This window comes from Triticum aestivum, chromosome 5D (assembly GCF_018294505.1).
Source record: "Triticum aestivum cultivar Chinese Spring chromosome 5D, IWGSC CS RefSeq v2.1, whole genome shotgun sequence".
NCBI classification, from domain to species: domain Eukaryota; kingdom Viridiplantae; phylum Streptophyta; class Magnoliopsida; order Poales; family Poaceae; genus Triticum; species Triticum aestivum.
In genome coordinates, this window is record NC_057808.1 from 373629322 (window position 1) to 373648805 (window position 19484).

A 19484-nucleotide genomic window follows, 5' to 3' on the forward strand; every position below is an offset into this window, starting at 1 on the left:
CTTTTATACTAGTCTCTCCCGTCCGAGAGGGGCACCTCCAGCAGTCAGTATGGCTTCTGGTGCGACTCTATTGCATTTTGCTGCAACTCCAGCAGTCGATCTAGAGTAATTAAGGTACGGTCACCTTTATATCACTCGTATTGAACTCAATGTTGTCGCTGTAGGCAGTCAAATTTGTCAGTTGGCTGTCTAGCCGGACTAATTTATCGCACTTGTACTGCCTAGTATCATTCGTCATTTTTGTTCATGTTATAAGTCGCAAAGCAGCTCTCCGCCTTTCTAGAGATTTCAATACGGACTACATACAGATATATATAGACATATTAAGAATGTAGATCCACTCACTTTGCTCCGTATGTAGTCCATATTGAAATCTCTAAAAAGCCTATATTTAGGAACGGAGTAATTAACATTTGGTCGCTTTCTTACTGTAATCAGGTGGATCATGTTGCCGCTGGAGATCACTTGGCGCCTCTGTCTGTCGTCGTCTAACCCGATGGTGTGGCTCACGTGACCATGTCTTAGATGAGTCTGGGCTTGTAGTAATGCGCATCAATAATCGCATTTGCTTTTCTTTTTCGTATCATAGTGTAATGGAGTGGGCAGTGCCGCTGTGGATACTTTCTGCCTGACATAATAGAGTCTTGACATGGTTAAATAACATTTATAGCCAGATTTGCGTGATCATGGGCCAGGTAGTGTTGGTAAAGCTGTGTATTTCTCTTCAATAAATCATCAGTTTTTCTATTGCCGGGGAGAGGGATCATGTAAAACGGACAGCAATACGTACCACTCTCTCAAGGGCGCTTACTCCTACCACCGGTTGTAGATACAAATCGTATAGATGCTCATCGTGGAGTATACACACGCGTAGCTATCTGGTTGCTTAGATGCTCATCTACAGGAGAACAAAGCGAACCGTATAGATGCTCATCGTGTTGGAGTGTACACACGCATAGCTATTTAGTCGTTTAGATGCTCATCTACAGGAGAACAAAGTGAGCACGCACAACTATCTAGTCGTTTAGATGCTCATCTACAGGAGAACAAAGTGAATCGTCTAGATGCTCATCTACAGGAGAACAAAGTGAACCGTCTAGGTGCTCGTCTACAGGAGAACAAAGTGAACCGTCTAGGGAACAAAGTGAATCTTCTAGATGCTCATCTACAGGAAACGAAAACAAAGTGATTCGTCTAGATGCTCATCTACAGGAGAGCAAAGTGAATCGTCTAGATGCTCACCTATAGCGCTATGTGTTGCAGATTCTCATCTACCAGAGAACATATATACTCCAAAAGACACAAACCACGGCAGTAAAGCCACTTGTTCCAGCCCACACCAACATAGGCGGATGGGTACATCAGACTTGCATTAACTGGAGTCGCTAACTAAATGTACTAAAAGCCCTTGATCAATCAACACAAATGCAAGCCCACGGATTGAGGCAAACATATCTTATGTGCGTGTTGTGTTAACGTTCCAGCCAAATCAATCAAGCGACGAGTCATGAGGCTGCTGTGTCCAAACTAACTGCACCGTCTCGAGGCACACGGCAATTTCAGTCAGAAGCTCTTGAACCGGAATCTCACGGTGCACGTGTAGACTTGGAGTTCGAGAGAATAATGAGAGGGCAGTGGTCCGAGCAGGAGGTGGACACCACGCGCTCTCTCATTCTTGTGAGCTGGTGATCTGCAATTTTGTCAATTGTTATGTATATACATTATTTTGTCAGCATGGTGTTTTACTGATGTTGATATTTTAGTTCTTTTTGTTATGACCTAATTTCCTGCATAGAAAATAAATTAGACCGCGTGGACCGCCTTTTCAGTTTTAGAATGATGGAAATGTCAAAAAAATAAAATAAAATAAGTTTCTCATGTGATATGTGGTCTAGTTGTTGGGAAAATTAACAAATATGAATTTTGACTTTATTTGCAAAATCTCTCTGGAATTTCTTAAAATGGGCATAACTTTTGCATATGAACTCGGATGAAAAAGTTTTTTATATGAAAAATCATCTACTCGAAAAGTTACATCCGAATTAACTGGGGGAACCCCGTTAAACATTTTCAAAATCCTCAAAAACCTAACAGAAAAAAAGATACAGGGCTTTTAAGATCTCGAGAGGCAAAAAAATTCAAAAAATTTCAAATTGTGGTCAAACTGTGGTCAAACAATGGTCAAACTAATTATTCTAGAATATTAGTGTTACTAAATAATTATTTTAGTTTTTTTAAAATTTTGGTCAAATCTGGTCAAACTGTGGTCAAACAGTGGTCAAACAATGGTCAAACTAATTATTCCAGAAATATTAGTGTTACTAAATAATTATTGTTTTTTAAAACAATAGTTTCAAACTCAAACAGTGAAATGTGTCACTTCATGCTCAAGCTAAATTCCTGAGGGTTAATAGAATTGACATCCTACTATTGTCAGGAAAACAATAAGTGCAGACTTGAAAACAAGGGAGAATAGAACCCGGAAGTTAAGCGTGCTCAGGCTGGAGTAGTGAGAGGATGGGTGACCGTCCGGGAAGTTAGGTGATTTGGAATGATGAGGGGTGATTAGAGATTAGAGGATAAATTGAGCAGTGATGAGGGTTGGTGATTAGAGATTAGAGGTTAAAATAATTCAAAAATTTGAAAATAAAAAAATTAAAAAAATTCGCAAAAAACCAGGTTTAGGGGGGCTAAAACCCTAAACCTGCGGAGGAGGCCTTTAGTCTCGGTTAGCCACGAGAACCGGGACTAAAGGTCCTCCGCCCCGACGGACTCCTGGCGCCCACGTGGACGGGCCTTTAGTCGCGATTCGTAAGAGGCGCGACTAAAGGAGGGGGGTCTTTAGTCGCGCATATTTAGTCCCGATTGCACAGCCGGGATTAATGGCCTTTGCAAACCGGGACTAAAGGCCTATTATCTACCGGTGTCTCATCAGGCAGAATGCCATGTACGCATACACACACAGTCTTCAAGCTCGATCGTGTGTGTTGTGCACGAGAAGCAAGCGATCGATGGGCACACATGTATAGCTGCAAGCCCTTTAGGGAGGCAGGCAAGCTAACTACTCCTTCCGTCCCATAATATAAGATCGATCTTATATTATGGGACTTATAAGTTGGGACTAAAAAAAGTCCTAGGACTTATGAACCAAACAGGGCCTTATATTATGGGACTGGGGGTAGCTTGCATGCTCTTGTCCTACCTGCCTTTGATAAAGCCTATCTGCCTATCCATCTCTCTCTGTATCACGCACGCACACTTGCACGCACTTTGTTTAGCTTGCAAAACGATTTTATATTATGGGAAGAAGGGAGTAGCTTGCATGCTCTTGTCCTGCCTACCTTTGATAAAGCCTACATAGCTATATCGCTATCCATCTCTCTGTGTACCACGAATGCACACTTGCACGCACCTTGTCTGTTCCTTTGATATCATGCTCCTGGTGCACATCATGCTTTATCAAAGTGCAAGCATATCGTTCACAGAAAATTTCCCGCTATCCATTGCTATCTGACTTTGATATGCTTTGTCTCTCCCTCCCTGGCCCCTTTCGCACTTTGTTCCTAGACTAAATCAACGGTGGCTTCGTCTTACTTTAATTCCCCAACCGCATGCCTGCCTCTTTTGCTTTCTCATCTTCTAGCTCTGGTTCCCTCTCCTCCTCCGCTTTAATCGTACGTGCACATGGGACGGGAGCCACACGAGTATGCATCTGATTAATCTCTAGATGGTCATATATTTTCTGTTGCCGACCGGTTGACAAATCGCCTACGTACGGCTTTACATTCGTCCTAGGGTGAAATCCAGGTTCGGTTACCTTTACAGACACATAGAGGAATGATCGCTACTGCACTAACTATGGGACGGGGGGAGTAGCTTGCATGGTCTTGTCCTACCAGCCTTTGATAAAGAGTTAATAGCACCCCAGGTACCCTAACTTGCACCCAACATGATGATTTAGTACTAAAGTTGTAAAACTTGACCAAATCATACCTCAACTTGCAACCAATGTGATGATTTAGTCCCAGGCCAATCAGAGTTCGCCAATTGGCTGCCAAGTGGCTGGACCGGTCAGCGCGCGCAGTTTTGCACAAAACCCCCTGCCGTTTCACTGAATCAACCCGCAGTATAGCACACCTGAATTAAATCTGTCGGAATCTAGTTCACGTCCGGCCAAGATCCAGCTCCACTCGTTCCCCATCTACCCCCTTGCCCCCTCAGCTCCAGCATCAGCTTCTCCACGCCGCCAGCAAGCTCGCCGCCGCCGTCCAGCTCACCGCCGTCGTCCAGGTCGCCCCTATGGTATCTTGGAGTGAAGGATTGAGCTCGTCGTCCGACGGCTACTCTGTGACAAGTGAGGTTAGTTCTGTGGCAGTTAGGGATTAAGCAAAAATGGGGAAGGGTGTATGTTCTTGAGTAGCAAAATTTCAGCATAGATGATGCCTGCCTCCTTGCTGACTAGAATATGTTGTAAACAATGTTGTAGGCTCCTGCTCCTGCCACCGTTTTCTGCTCTGAGTGGAGGCCTTGCTCCAGATCTTGCAGCTAGATGTGAACACCAGTGTGTGTGTGAGAAGTTTGTGTGCTTTGAATCAGTTGATAGTGGAAGGAGGTATCTTGCTTGTGCACAAAAGGTCAGTAGATCTACCAAACTTGCAATGTGTCATCTTACTTTGATCTGTATAAGAGTGTGCCATGTAAATGTGGAGGAGTGCATTTTCAGTTAAGAGCATATAGTTTGTGAACTTAATTGAATCTTTGAGTTAACAGCATCTTGTTAGTGAACTGAACTGAATTTAAATGAAATAACATAACTTAACTGAATTAGAATGAAATAGCTAAACTTATCTGAATTTAAATTCAGTTAACTGAACTTAACTGAATTCAAATGAACTAACTGAATTCTATTCTTATCTGTTAGGAAATACCTAAATGCAAGTTTGTGGAGTGGATTGACCCTGAATGGCCTGCCACTCTGAAGATGAGTTTAGCCAGGGTTTGGGGCATGTATGATGATGAGAACAAGCTAAGGCTCAGGGAAAGTGTAGTTCTTGCTGAAGAAAATTTTAGGGTTGTGAAAGAGAAGGAAAAGATGGAAAATGATCTGAGGTTTTTTAAACTAGATTTTGCTAAGATGGTGGGTGACAAGGAGCAGGCAATTACTGAATTGGGCAATCCAAGACTTGCTCTTTCTGACCTAAAGGAAGAGCTTGAGAAGAAGAAGATGTCTGGTAAATCTACCACTAGCATTCATCAGGTTCTGAGGGCTAAGGCAGACAAAGAGAGGGATGAGATGAAGCAACAGATGGACAGCATGAAAGAAGAGTTGGACAAAGTGGTGTCACAGAGGGATGAGCTGAAGAAGGAGAAGAAGAAACTAGAGTACATGATTGGTGATCTATTCAGGCACAAGGAGGAGACCAAGAGCAAGATAAAGAGGTTGAAGGAGATCTTAGATGAATTTGAGTAATTCATTGTTGGTGCAATGCTACCTTAAGTTGGAGCTATTAATTAGTTGTACTTCTTTATTGAACTTGGTTGATTTGTATGCCAGTATCATCTAAGGCACTGAATTTGTATGACTGCTTTTAGTTAACTGAATTTGTATGACTGCCCAAGTTATGTTGTTGCAAGGTGTTATTAGACTGAATTTGCTTTTAGTTAACTCAATTTGTCTCTCTCTGTTTGCATGTCCAGTTTCCTGAATTTATAGTTAAATGGATTATGAGTCTAACTGAAATCTAGTTAACTGTATCAGTTAACTATAGAGTTAACTGTATTTGTTTGAGTTAACATGACTTTAACTGAAGATAAGTTATTTAATTGTATTTGTTTCAGTTAACATGAGTTTAACTGAACTCTAGTGAAAATGTGCAGAATTGGAACTAAACAGAGAATAAGTAGTACAGAGGGATAGAACAGTGACTCATATATAGATAAAACTCTGACTCATACATAGATAAAACACACTCACTCATACATAGATAAAACACTCACTCATACATAGATAGACTTGCATTGACATGCAGTGCATTCATACATAGATAGAAGAGCCAGGAGCAATCGGGTGTTTAAGAGCTCAATCATCTGGGTAGAGAATCTAGTCCACCTCATCCTAGTGACCTGAAAAGGATGGAGATTAGCCCTCCTCCTTGCCTAGTAGATGATATCATCATCACTAGGGTTTGATCCAGGTGGGAATGCCTCCAGGAACTGCTGTACATCCTTGCGGTTGCGTGCTGCAAGGATCCTCTCTGCCAGTTCCCTTCTTTGCAACCTTCTTGCCTCTCTACGCCTAGCTCCACTGGGTACCTCTTCTGCATCTACTACCTCTCCAGGATCCATGTCCTCCTAGGGTTCTCTCTGGCGGCTGGGGGGAGGAGAAATGAGGGATTTGGCTTTGACTGGTGTTTGTGCCAATTGGGTATGCTTTATATAGAAGTAAGAGGGGTGGGTGGTAGGTAGGCAGAGGTAAATATTAGGCAGGGAATTAAAAACAAGCCAATTTAGTTACTGGCTAATATTAGTTACTGGCTAAATTTAGCTAATTTGTATTCAGTAAGTATAACTTAATTTGTATTCAGTACACTAATTTTAACTTAATTTGTATTTGTATTTAGTAAGCTTAACTGAATTGTTTCAGTAAACTCATTTTAACTGAATTTGTATTTGTATTCAGTAAGCTTAACTGAATTTGTTTCAGTAAACTCATTTTAACTGAACAGCAACATTTTGTAGCAGCATATAGAACTAACAACAGCACTACCAACATATGAAAGCAACAGATGGCAACATACATATAACTTAGGTAGTTGCAGCATAAGTTCAACCCATAGGCAGTTGCAGCAGTAGTTCAACACATACCAAAAGTTCAACCCATACTGATATGCTAACTTATATGCTACTCAGCATACCTAACTACATTCTGCAGTCTTCAGTTCTTCAGTTCTTGAGCTCCTTCAGACGCTGGGAGCGGCGCACCTCCCCTGCAACTTGAATCTTCGTCGGCTTCTTCCTCTTCTTCGAGCCATCCCGTGCTTGCCCGTCCACCACCTCCTCCAGCACCTCCTTCTTGACAATGTCAGGCACCTCTGGCAGCAGGTCCACGTCAATGGGGAGGTCTCTGTCGCCCTCGTTGCCGGCGACGACGGGAGGCAGCATGACGACGTCGTCCGGCTCGTCGTCAGATAGCACCACCACCTCTATCTCCTCCTCGCCTGAAGACTCGCTATCCGTCTTGTAGCCAGAGTCAGAGTCGGAGTCGTCGGAGTAGGATTCATCGTCGGAGGAGGGTTGGACGTCGGAGACGTCGTCGTGGACTAGCATGTCGGGCTTGAAGCGGTCCCAGTAGGCGGTGTTGACAGGCGCGGGGAGGGCGAGGACGAAGTCGTCGACGCGCTGCATCCTGGAGGCAACACGGAACGGATCCGGGTGCGGCGACGGCGTCGTGGCGGAGCGGTACATCCACCACCGCGCGCGCTACCTCGGATCATCGGACCGCGTCTCGGCCATCGCAAAGCGCAAGACCAGGACCGGAGCTATGCCGGGTGCGGGCATTGCGCGACGCTTCTCGTCGTCAGTCATGACCTTTACGAGGCCACGCGCGTGGTGGAGGAGCATCTCGCCGGAGGGGAACCACCGCGCAATCTCCTTCAGGTCCGTGCGGAGCGCGTCGTCGTCGCCGGCCAGATCCTCGATGGCCCTCTGCCATGCGGGGGTGTTGTCCATGGTGGCGGCGGCGGCGTGGAGCTCGGCGGGAGGGTTTTCTTGGTGGAGCGGGGTGGCGGGGAGAACGAGGAGCGAGCTGCGACGTGGGTGGACTGGGAGCGAGGTGGAGTTGAGTGGAGTTGAGGTGGTTGGCTTTAAAGGCCTAGGAAACCGAATCGGCGGAGCGACCGAGCTAGTGGAACGGTGGGTGTGCTTAACTATAGTGTGTGGTACTATCTAAACAAATCACTACTACTATCACACTGGCAATGCAGTTAGGTTTGCTATTCACAGTTCCTGGGTTCGATACCCAGGACAAACAATTTTTTTCAAAAATTATTTTTAATTAACAACAGCAGTATTCACTCCAGTACTCACTTAACTACAACAGTATTGATTCCAAAACAATTTTTAAAGTTTTTTTTCAGTCAATAGCAGCAAAATTCACTTCAGTTAACACCACAGAATTCAGTTAAATTCAGTGAACAACAAAATTCAGATATGTTGCAACATTCAGTTATCTTCCAAGATTCAAATGTATTCCAGCATTCAGTTAACTCATAATTATAATATTTAATTACAAAAAGGGCAATGTATGCCATGGTTTGCCATCCAGAAATTAGGCAATATATGCCACATTTTGCCATCAACAAGGAGGCAATATATGCCACAGTTTGACATAACAAAAAAGGCCAGTTTATGAGTTACATAAGTATAGGCCTTGTCAAAAAATGGTGCCTGAGAACTGCCACTAGATCAGGCAGCAGGAAAATCATCAGGAGGAGCATTTAGGTCAGGAATATGACTGGCAATGTCATCTCCAAACATCAGCCACCATGCCCTCTCACCTGCTTGGCCTCCTCTTCCTCTCCCTGCATCTGAATTTTCTCCTCTCCATGCATTCACATTACTACCTCCTCTCCCTCTCCCAGCACCTGCATTTGCTCCTCTCCCTCTCTCAGCACCTGCATTTGCTCCTCTCCCTCTCTCAGCACCTGCATTTGCTCCTCTCCCTCTCCCAGCACCTGCACTTGCTCCCTCCACTGACCCTACATCTGCACTGGCACCTCTTCCTAGAGCTGAAACTCCACTTGCTCCCCTTCCTCTTCTTGCATTTGGATGTACCTCTCCTCTGCCTCTCCTTTTCTTTCCTCTTGCAATGTCAGCTATAGTTCTTGCCCTGGTCTGCCTAGCAATATTCATTTCTGTAGTCACCCTGGGTTGTGGTATTTCAGCCCCAGCAGCAGCAACAAATGAAGAGAGCTCAGGCAGTGGGCCATGGACCCTTTGAGAAGGTCTTCTTGCTCTTTCCCTGCTGGCCATGTTAAAAACCATACTAGTTGGTGACTCAGTAGGATCCAACCTAGGATCGGGCCTGTTTGGAAAGATGTTCTGCAAAGAAAGATGTTCAGATAAGCTCATTTTTGGGAGTTCATGCATTAGAGCCAACTGTGCAAAATGAGATGCAACAGAAGCATACCTGAAGAAATGTTGGATCATCATAGTTATCATCAACAAGCTCTACTCCTTCTGCAACTAGTGCTTCCTGCCACCTGTAGTGCCCTTTCCTGTTGTGGTCAGCTCTGCCACAAATTGAGCAGTGCATTGTCACACCTTTTTTGTTCAAATATCTAACACCATTCCTGCTTCTCTTCTCTTCTGGTGTTTTCTTCCTGTTTTTCTTTGGCCTTCCCAACTGTTTAGTGAAAACTGGTGGATATACTTTGTCTCCATTCTGTTTCTCCCAATGCTTTGGATCTTTAAGTGGAACCAGAGTGTATCCATATGCTTTCAGATAATTCTCCACACTGTAGCAGTCATGAACCATTGTCACTGGGTCAAGCTCTCCTCCCTGCAGCATGCTATACTATGGCCACATGGTACTCCAGAGAGCTGCCATCTCCTGCAGTCACAAGTGTGCAAGCACAAGTCAACTGTATAACTAGAGTTACCAGACTGAACTCTGAACAATTGTTGGCCAGCTTCAGAGACATGGCAATTAGCAGCAAACTCAGTGTTCTTGTCTAGTTTCTTCTTGATCTTTGGGCATATTCTCTGCCCTGCCCACTTCTCTATGGCCTCTCTCTGTTTACTCACTAGCCTTTGCATGATCTTGTAAAAAATGTATTCCAGCATGGACAGCACTGGCATCTCTCTGCCCTCCAGAATGTAGCTGTTAAAAACTTCAAAGTTATTGTTCAGCAGAATATCACACTTGGGAAAGACTAAAAAATGATTTACACCATGTCTTTGGATCAAGTCTTTCAGTCCAGTGGAAGGCAGCTGCACTGTGTCCATCCATTTTCTCACAGTTTTGGCTCCACTTAACCCTGTTTGGTGCTCTTGCAATGGCCCACAGATCTTGCTTCAGTTGCTCTCCTTTGTGCTTCTCATTGAAATTCTGATAAATATGCCTAACACAAAACCTATGCTCAGCATCTGGCCAGATTTTTTGCACAGCATTGATCAAACCTTTCTGCTTGTCACTCATAATAGTGAAAGGAGCACTATTTGTGATGTTAAGGTCATCTCTCAATGTAGTGAGAAACCACTCCCAAGAACTGGTGCACTCTACTTCCACCCAACCCATTGCAATGGGGAAAATGCAGTCATTAGGATCAATACCCACTGCACTAAGCAACACTCCTTTAAACCTATTTTTCATGTGACAACCATCAATGAAAATAATAGGCCTGCATCCCTTGAGCCAACCCCTTTTGCATGCATCATAAGACCAATATAGAGTTTTCAGACATTTCCTGCCCTGTGGGAAATCTTTGTCTCTAACAACATCAGTTGACAGAAGAAATGTAGACCTAGGGTTGGTATTCCTCAATTCATGACCATAGTCCCTAAGCCTACTGAACTGCTCTTCTTCATCACCATGGATCTCCTTAAGTGCTGCAGTTCTTGCCCTAGCTAGCTTCCATCTGTTAGGGGTGACATGAAATTCATTGGTGATCTTTCTTGAAAATGTACCTAGTGACATCTTCTGGTCATCTCTGAACTCATTTATGAAATACTTGCACAGGAATTTTGCTGTCAGTGACCTTATCTTCCATTTCTTCTGACATATATGTTCTCCATAGTAAGTCTTGATGACAAACCCCCCTGTCCTGTTGTCATTGCCAGCATACAGAAACCATGGGCAACCATTTTCACAAACTGCTTCAAGTCTCCTCTTGTCATTCTTTATCTTCTTGATCTGCACTCTGTTTCTAACTGAATATGCAGTCAGTGCATGTCTTAGCTCAACCACATCAGCAAATACCATCCCTACTTTAAACACAGGGGAAATCATGTCCACCTTTGCATTGAAAGCTTTAAATTTGTACCTAAGTTCATCTGCTTGCTCAGTTGATAGGTTGAGATCTTCATCCTCAAGCAAGTATTCAGGCTCCACATCATCCTCATCCTGATCAGCTTCTTCATCAACATCAAAGTCAATGTTGTCATCATAAAGATCATCATCACCATCATCTATGTCATAGTCACTGTCACTGAAATCAGAATCTGAAACAACTACATCTTCAATAACTGTTTCTCCATCTTCAGTTAGCATGTTCTGCTCAGCACCCTCAATAAGCAAACTATGTGGGTCTGTTCCAATTGGTGCAATCTCTAACAAGGGATCTTCAGTTAGCATGTTCTGCTCAGCACCCTCAATAAGCAAACTCTCTGGGTCTGTTGCATTTGCTGCAATCTCTAACAAAGGATCTTCTACAAAGACTGAAACTAGGCTATGGGAAGGGGATGCACTTCCTGCTGCAAAACTTGTTGTTGATGTTATGAAAGATAGGGGCAATGTGCACACCAAGTCAGACCTGAAGTTGCTGATGAAATCTGTATGGTCAACCATGGCTACAAGCATCTTATGCTCAGCACTAGCTCTGATAATATGCTGCACATCATCATCACTGCTAATTCTGATCAAACCATCTGAGATTGGTTTATTTGGTTTGCTGAAGTAAATGATGTGCTCACTCACAGGATATCCCAACCAAACCAAGTGTTGTTCAAGGAATGCATAAGAGAAAGTGCCAGAGTCAACAAAGTCTAGCACCTCAACAGAAGGGTTCCAGTACTCCAGGTTTGTGATTGGGCCACAGAAAATTCCACCATGCTCAAGTTCCAGTGTAAAAAATGGACTGTCCACCCTTTCTCCATTTGCTGCATCACACACTGTATTCAAAACAAACATGCATCAGTTGAGAAACAAATATTCAGTTAACTGAATAAATTAGTCAATTGCATCAGATTTAACATACTTGAACAACAGCTTCAGGTTCAGTTAACTGAACCTTTCAGTTACTTACAGTAAGCTCAAGAAGATTCAGTTAACTACAGTACTTGACAGAATTCTGATAACTACAGTAACTGAAAATATTCAGTTAACTACAGTAACTGAACATGGTTAACTACAGTAACTGAAAACATTCAGTTAACTGTACATATTCAGTTAACTACACTAACTGAACATTATCACAGCTAGTGCAACATTAACTGAGCATATTCAGTTACTGTAGTTAACTGAATGTTTTCAGTAACTGTACTAACTGAACTACAGATAACTGAACATATTTAGTGAACTTATATAAACTAACCATAAATGAAATACAAGATTAGCACAACATTAACACAAACCATTCAATTCACTGAAACTTAGCTGCACATACCATTAGCATTACCAAAACAATCACTGAATGGTGTAACAAAATAGCCAAGTTTATATTCTGTACAAAACAACTTCAAGCTTAATAAACAAACCATTAGCAAAAAGGAGTTAAATTTCACAACACGAACAGATGCTTGAGTACAGAACATGCTAAAGCAGAACGAAAAGTCAACTACAAAGGCATTAACATCTAATTTGTCCGCCATAAACCCGAGCTATCGTGTCGAACCCAAACCTAAATTCCTAGGCCGAAACCCTAGCTCCACTTCGCCATACATTACCCTACTCAGAAAACACCACTAGTAGACCCCGATTCGAGCACAAATGGACGCGATTCGAGCTGCAAACGGCGGGGCGACGAGCCCAGCGGAGCAAAGCAGAGCAGAGGAGAGGAGAGGGAGAAAAAGAAAGCAGAGACGGGGCGTCGAGCTCACAGTAATCAGGAGGGAATGCACCCAACGGCCGGACGAGATGAGCAGATGCCGGCGTCTCCACGCCGCCGGCGAACGGCGGCGACGACGCCTCCGTCGATGACGTCACCATCACCCCGCCAGCCCGTGAGCTCTGTCGGCCCGACAGCGACCAGCTCTCGCCCGGACGTGAACTCGATTCCGACAGATTTAATTCAGGTGTGCTATACTGCGGGTTGATTCAGTGAAACGGCAGGGGGTTTTGTGCAAAACTGCGCGCGCTGACCGGTCCAGCTACTTGGCAGCCAATTGGCGAGCTCTGATTGGCCTGGGACTAAATCATCACATTGGTTGCAAGTTGAGGTATGGTTTGGTCAAGTTTTGCAACTTTGATACTAAATCATCACGTTGGGTGCAAGTTAAGGTACCTGGGGTGCTATTACCTCTTTGATAAAGCCTACTTAGCTATCTCGCTATCCATCTCTCTCTGTACCACGCACGCACCTTGTCTCTCCCTTTCATATCCTGCTCCTGGTGCAGCTTTACCAAAGTGCAAACATATCATTCACAGAAAATTTCCCGCTACCCATTACTCCCTCCGTAAAGAAATATAAGAGCCTTTAAATCACCTACTCTAGTGATCTAAACGCTCTTATATTTCTTTACCAAGGGAGTACTATCTGACTTTCATATGCTTTGTCTCAACCTCCCTGGCCCCTTTTGCACTTTGTGCCTAGACTACATCAATGCTGGTTTCGTCTTACTTTAATTTCCCAGCCGCATGCCTGCCTCTTTTGCTTTCACATCTTCTAGCTCTGGTTCCCTCTCCTCCGCTTCGATCGTACGTTCATATGGGGCGGGAGCCACACGAGTATGCATCTGATTAATCTCTAGATGGTCATATATCTTCTGTTGCCGACTGGTTGAAAAATCGCCGACGTACGGCTTTACATTTGTTCTAGGTTGAAATCCAGGTTCGGTTACCTTTACAAACACAGGGAGCCGTACGTCGAAAAGATACATGCATGCGGGAAATGGAAGGAGGAATGATCACTGCTGCACTAACTACGACAAAGCATATGATCATGGCCATGCATTGTCGACGAGGTATTGGGGGTAGTAATGATGATCACCCAGCCGCCTTGGGGAAAAAAAGGAACCTCAAAGGATTTGATGCCGCCTGGCCGGTTGGCATCTGATCTTAATTTCCGTACGTGGTACGACCAGGCCCCTCTGCTGCACAAGCAAAAGGAAGAAAGAAAAAAGGAAGGAAGTATCACCTTCTTTTCTGTATGAAAACACGGGAGAGGCCGGGGAAAAGGTATAGGGAACAAAGCACGCAACTCAAGAATCAAATGCCGGCCTATCTATCCATCTACACATCTTTTCTTTAGTCGGAGTCCATTTGGCATGCAACACAGGAGATCGAGAGGGGGAAAAGAAAAGGTATAGCGAACAAAGTGCCAAACTCCTCTTTGCTTTAGAACGCTAGATCAAATCACCCAGAGCAAACAAACGTACGTGCAAAGCTGGCTTGGAAGCTAGCAAGCAAGCAGATTAATTGATTTCTCTATCAATAGCACACGTCGTATCACTAGCACACTTTGCGTACGTGCACCTGACCTGGGTAAGCTTCCTCTCTAGCGATTGGATCACGACGGAACGTCTCAATGAGAACTCCTCGTAAACTTGGCGATGGCAAACAGAAATACTGATCGGGAGATTTTTGGTTAGCCACAGGGGCATATCACTCATGGCTTTCTTTATTGCTTCTCAACGATCTGGTGTTTACAAGGGGCTATACACATGTATAAATGGTAGCTAGGACTAGTAATCTAACCTACACGGCTACGACCTCCAATCCTGCTAGCTGATGGAAACCAACACGGACTCATACGTCGTGTTTAATTCTAATAACTCCAACTTTTCACTGTTAAGATGCTGTCAATGACAAGCAGCAAGCTAGCTTTATCAGAGTGACCGATTAATGGGAGGTAAAAAGCTGTGTAAAAAATTAGCAGGCACTAGCTAGACTGGTTTGAACCTAGCTAAAAGCACCTCGTCAGATCCTTTATATCCCGCATTCTAAATATATACAATCCATCAATTAATTATGTAATGTGTGATAGTTTTTTATTCTTGGCGAATATCTGTAGACATCATCATGCATGAAATCGATGAAGAGCCCAAACATGCATGCGTGCTACTACGTACTACAGCATATGTTCCACTCTAGCTTTGTGTCTCACTTTAGCTTTGTGTCTCAATCACTCTAGCTTTGTGTCTCACTCTAGCTTTGTGTCTCAATCACTCTAGCTTTGTGTCTCACTCACAAAAATAACTAGACTCGCCCCTCTCTGACTTATAGCTAGCTGTGCCACTCTAGCTTTGTGTCTCGCAAAAATAAAACAAAGCTAGAGTTACATCAATTCAAACCGTTCATGACCGGTGCACCGAAAACTGAGGGAATTATATTAGTGTAGGATTAGGTGCTGTGTTGTTCTCTCATGTCATGTGTTAGAGCATGCATCGACCAGAATACAAAGCGAGTACTAATACGGAAGCTAGCTATAGAAATGGAGTATATATGTTGTTACCTGGAGGAGTTGTTGCTCCAGAGAGCGCACAAGTTGGATCCATGCTCGTTCCCATCAAGATTTGATTGCTGAACCCACTGGTAGTGTTGGCCATGTCCAAGGAGCTTTTGTCAGGGATGTCTATGATTATCGTCCTTGCTTGTCCTGCAAAATAAATATCCCACTCACTGCTAATCCAATGGTAGTATACCTGTGTCTGTCTCACACTTGTATAAGAGTATGATTTCTTTCTGAAAGCTGATCTGATCATACCGTAGGATGATCAAGACTTGTTTTGACCATTGTCAAATGAAGTGCTCACGATTTAGATGCAGTGCTGAAGTCCGCATAGTACCTATATATAGTTCTCTGAAGTATACATCCGTTTCATGTGGCTTCAGTGTTTGGGCATTTTGGGACTTAGAGCAGTGGTGATATTATTATGTACACATGGTCTGAATTTCTTTGTTAAGTATGTACCTGGCTATTCCTTTTCAGTTACGCCTGAACCAGTGTCATAGGTGTGCAAGAGTGTCAGCTCATCCTTTTAATCAGAAACATGTCCATCATTTTTCAGGAGTCAATATACATTGTTGGTTCCTTTTCTAAATGCATTAATCTGCAGGTAGATGAACCAGACTGGTCTGAAAAAGGAGCAGATGCATTACGAGGCACCACTGCCAATTACCAAGGCCAATGTACTCCTAGACTGGTCCCTTTTGTCTTTGAGAAGTAGGTCTTCCTAGCTCATGGCTGCTACTGCCGCATCGATCAGAAAATTCAGAGTACCTTCCCTTGTTTTGCTTGTTCAGTATACACTTGTGCCTTTTCATAGATGTCTGGATTTTCAGTTAAACATCCAAACCAGCGACACAGCGTGCGAGAGTAACGGACGGGGCAGCTCCCATTAGATGGCTGGGCAAGGAATTATTAGCGGCATATATGAGCATGTACGGTAGTTCTGCCGTGCCATGAGGCACATCAGAGGAGCCGGCTCGCTCGTAAAGGTTGGATGTTTTTTTTCTCTCCCAAGCAGAGCAGGAGGACCTGATGAGCAGAGTTGCTCGGTCGGCTGTACACTGCCCGAACAGATTTTCATCATGCTAAATGGGCTGCCACAGAAACGGGCTGGCTGCGGTGAAGTGAGGCCCGATCAAACAGCTTGCTTCAAATTTTCCTCCAGAGTAGCTGACCTCTAGGACAGAGAGCCTACGAAATTGCACAGATGGCCCAGGCGAGAATAAAATTGTGATCGGACGGCCAAGGATTGCGAGAATGCGAAATCAAATGGACTAAACTGCTCAAGGCGTGAGAGGGCTGGTAAGGAGCTCGGTATTACTGTCCTAAATAAAATGCTGGTCTACTGCAAGAGATACTTTAACTGAAACGGTTACACAAAGCTATGATTGCAAAAGAAAAAGTTAAACAAAGTTTGGCATTGACTAGAAATAACCGAATGGAAACACTATTAGTTTGTTTGCTTTGTTTTATTTCTTAGTGGCTAAATCCAAAGATATTTTCTAATATCCTTTTGACTCTTTCTGGCGGTAAATTTGTCACTGGATTTAATGTCACCGTTTGTTTTCTTCCCACCCTCTTAAATTTCTGGAGATAATAACGAGGACCAGAACCTGGGCATATACAGAGTCCGAAGAATGACAAATGAGCGCGGCAATCTTCAGACTTCAGATTCTTAGTTGAGATTTGCATTGGTTCTATGAGGTCATGGTCATGGAGTCCGAGCCACAGCCTGGTAATGGTCACGAACCTCACAATACCACAAGTCAGCAACAACACCAGTATGATGACCTGACACCGAGTGGCGCTGATGAAGCACTGCTTCTACGGAAGCTGAGGAAGTACTTGATCCTGCTGGCAACTTTATCAGCCACCATTACCTACCAGGCGGGGGCGGGGCTGGCACAACCGGGTGGTCTCTGGCCCAACGTTTACAAGTCAATGAGCCGTTCGAAGGTTGAGACTCAGACTAATCGTGTCTAGTCTAGACTACTGCTGGATTAGTAGACATAGTACTGTAGCACACAACTTGCAGTTATCAATTACTAAAACCTAGTATTAATATGTAATATTACTATACAAAGTACATTGGAGCATCAATTTGTCCTGCAGATCAGGCCAATAAGCATATTTCCATGCTGGATCCTTGCTCCTAGTTGGCTTCTTCCAGGAGATATCTCCGGCGGCGTAGCCTTTACAGTTCAGACCTAAGGTTCTGGGGGGATTCTATATAGCACAAATTTTCAGCAGAAGGCACAACATAAGAGATGATCCAGATGCTCCTCTCCATGATAAAGAGGAGGAACTGGAGCGAAACCACAGTTTCTTGCTGGTTGCTGCTACATTGGCAGCAGCAGTAACATATACTGCAGGGCTAAGTCCACCAGTGGCTTCAAAGCATTTAGACGTTACTGGCTTTCAGTTGATGATCATGATCAAGTTCCTCTTTGCCCTCGGTTATGATAACTGCAGGTTTAAGCCCTACATGTGTCAATACAGTATTAAAGCCATTGATCATGTTTTAGTCGTTTATTGTTTTGGTTAAGGCTATAATTGCTAATGGTCAGTGCTGATAAGATAATTATGATATTTAATTTATTCAGTTAGAATTGAATGTTGAAGGAAATCCACAAAATATTTCCCCAATCCGAAACACTAACCCTGGATGGCAATTCCCCAATTTGCAAATTCAAATCCCCTAAGTTTGAAGCCCAAAATTATGAAATGAAGATTAAGAGAAAGGGATTTGGGGCTTACCTACTGACGCTACTACGCCGCCGTCTCTCTTGATGGCCGGCGGGAAGAAATGACTGGCGGCGCCGCCTGTCGGACGCGAATGTTGTGTGTCCCCTGAGCCGCGCACGTCGCCGCCACCAAACGACAGGCGCCGGCGATCGCCTCCCCACCTCGCCGCCGAGCGCCTGTGCGCGTCGCCGGCGCGAACAGGCTTCCGATCTCGCCATGTGCTCAACACGGCTAGCGCCGTTCGGCAGAGGAGCGCGCGGCCTCGAGGCCAGGCACGCTGCTCCGACGAACGGGGCTGCCGCACCGCCATGGCCGGCGTGCTTAGGGTTTGACCCGGCGCTGGTATTGGTCGATAGGAGCCGTCGGCTCGATCCAACGTCGGAGACCGGCGGGCAGCTCCGAGCGGGCCTTCGGGCATTAACGGGCCGAATGTATCCGTGGGCTACGGCCCAGGCTAAAATAACCCTATAGGAGGTCCCAGTTTTTACAGGTGCTAAAAAAAAACTAGTTTTTAGAGAACCAGTTAGCTATAAACGTGTTTTAGATTCTAACCAACTAAAACTTTGTTGGGCCAACCTAAATAATTCTTGGACAAGAAAAACTTGGTTCTCGTAATATCCAAAATTTGAGTCTTTAGAAAAAACGACTTCGAGACGTTTTTGTGCAAACGCCGTTTTAGAAAAACAGGTCTGGGTTGTGGTGTGTGGCGTGACGTGGCCGTGGAGCTCCATGGAGAAGAATGTCTTCCATCACGAGGCTAAGGCTGATGTCGGCGCCAGCGCCAGAGACTTACACAACAGCAATCAAAATGGACGGGGCGGCGAACAGCAGCACCGATGGACCGGACCATGTACGACCACGGTGCCGACGACCTTGTGGTCCTCCTCAATGGAGCGACGCTGCCCGTTTTCCTCAAGAACCTGGAGTGTGACATCCCGACGGTCGTCATGTAGTCCCAGCATGGCTGCCACCGTGTGGTTGACTGCAATGGGTACGCACGACACCATGACGGCGGAGTACTACCGCGGCACCGACGTACAACAACCCGGATAGATCTGTGCAGGGACGACGACATCCACGACTAGGTGAAATGCCCTGTCGGCGGCCGCACGTGCGACCGTGTCGCCCAGATGGAAGGCCTGACAGACTCTATGTCAGGCTGACGACCTCGACGACCAGGAGAAGCACCATCGGCAGCCGTGCATGGAATCGTTGTGGCCGAAGGGGACGCAACAACAGTGGACGAGTCCTGGCAGGTGCTGGGAAGGTTCGCCAATGATGGTCAAATGGGGAAAGCATGAAAAGGTCATACGATAGGCTAATCCCTATCAAAAAAAATTATACAACGCCAAC

The 19484-nt window shown here is 44.7% G+C and overlaps 1 protein-coding gene across 1 annotated transcript; it reads right to left on the reverse strand.

The window, feature by feature from the left end:
• Window positions 1-9212: 9212 nt before the first annotated feature.
• On the reverse strand, window positions 9213-18539 carry LOC123121875 (uncharacterized). The gene is made up of 3 exons (XM_044541970.1): window positions 18144-18539; window positions 15390-15533; window positions 9213-11889 (listed from the first exon to the last, which is right to left on the reverse strand). The coding sequence occupies exons 1-3, from the start codon at window positions 18439-18441 to the stop codon at window positions 9917-9919; spliced, it is 2415 nt and encodes an 804-aa protein (XP_044397905.1). The 5' UTR covers window positions 18442-18539; the 3' UTR covers window positions 9213-9916.
• Window positions 18540-19484: the final 945 nt, after the last annotated feature.